The sequence below is a fragment of the Malurus melanocephalus genome, unplaced genomic scaffold (assembly GCF_030028575.1).
Source record: "Malurus melanocephalus ecotype Western Australia unplaced genomic scaffold, MMel_1.1 scaffold_3367, whole genome shotgun sequence".
In the NCBI taxonomy this organism is placed as follows: domain Eukaryota; kingdom Metazoa; phylum Chordata; class Aves; order Passeriformes; family Maluridae; genus Malurus; species Malurus melanocephalus.
The window spans coordinates 5,560-6,693 of NW_026626599.1; the positions used below are offsets into that span (position 1 = coordinate 5,560).

The following is a 1,134-nucleotide window of genomic DNA, read 5'->3' on the forward strand; positions in this document are numbered from 1 at the left end:
GGCGGCCGCGGGCAGATAGGCCCAGTAGAAGGAGCCGTAGAGGAAAAGCGCCGCCCAAAGCAGCAAAAGGCCCAAACTGAGCCCCAGAGCCCCCCGGAGCAGCGCCCGGCGAGCGCCCCGGCCCAAACGGGAGCCCCAAGAGGGGAACGGGAACGGGGAGGGGAACGGGGAGGGGGAGGGGGAGGGGACCATCCCGGAGAGAACGGGAGGGACCGGGAACGGGAATAGAACCGGGAAAAGGAGAGGGACCGGGACCGGCTCCGGGAGAGGTACCGGGAACGGGACTGGGAACGGGAATAGAACCGGGAAAGGGAGAGGGAGAGGAAACGGGACCGGGAGAGGGAACGGAAAAGGGAACGGGACCGGGAATGGGAATGGGACCGGGACCGGGAACGGGGACGGGAGAGAGGACGGGAGAGAGAACGGGAATAGAACCGGGAGAGAGAATGGGACCGGGACCGGAAAAAGGAACGGGAACGGGAGAGGGACTGGGAGAGGGGATGGAACCGGGAGAGGGAGAGGGAGGAGAGGGAGAGAGAATGGGACCGGGAACGGGAACGGGAGAGGGAATAGAAATGGGAACGGGAGAGGGAGCCGGAGAGGGAGAGGGAGAGGGAGCGAGACCGGGACCGGGACCGGGAGAGAGAGAAGGAGAGAGAACGGGAAGGGGAGAGGGAACGGGAATGGGAACGGAAATAGAACCGGGAGAGGGAGAGAGAACAGGACCGGGACTGGGAACGGGAACGGGAACGGGAGAGGGAATAGAAATGGGACCGGGAGAGGGAGAGGGAGGAGCGGGAGAGGGACCGGGAACGGGAGAGGAAACGGGACCGGGAATAGAACCGGGAGAGGGAGAGGGGGAGGGAATGGGACCGGGACCGGGAACGGGAACCGGAACGGAAAAGGGGATGGAACCGGGAGAGGAAGAGGGAGAGGGAGAGAGAATGGGACCGGGAACGGGAGAGGGGACGGGAATGGGAATAGAACCGGGAGAGGGAGAGGGAGGAGCGGGAGAGGGACCGGGAACGGGAGAGGGGACGGAAACGGGAATAGAACCGGGAATGGGAATGGGAATGGAACCGGGAGAGGGAACGGGAACGGGAATGGGAATGGGGACCGGAAAGAGAACGGGAC

General features: G+C 64.8%; 1 protein-coding gene across 1 annotated transcript in view; it reads right to left on the reverse strand.

Annotated features, from left to right (window-relative positions):
* BSCL2 (BSCL2 lipid droplet biogenesis associated, seipin) overlaps positions 1 to 192 on the reverse strand; it is a 5,408-nt gene extending 5,216 nt beyond the window's left edge. Inside the window, exon 1 of the mRNA XM_057389068.1 lies at positions 4 to 192. Coding sequence (XP_057245051.1) covers positions 4 to 192 — 189 coding nt within the window. The remainder of the gene's footprint in view (positions 1 to 3) is intronic.
* Positions 193 to 1,134: the final 942 nt, after the last annotated feature.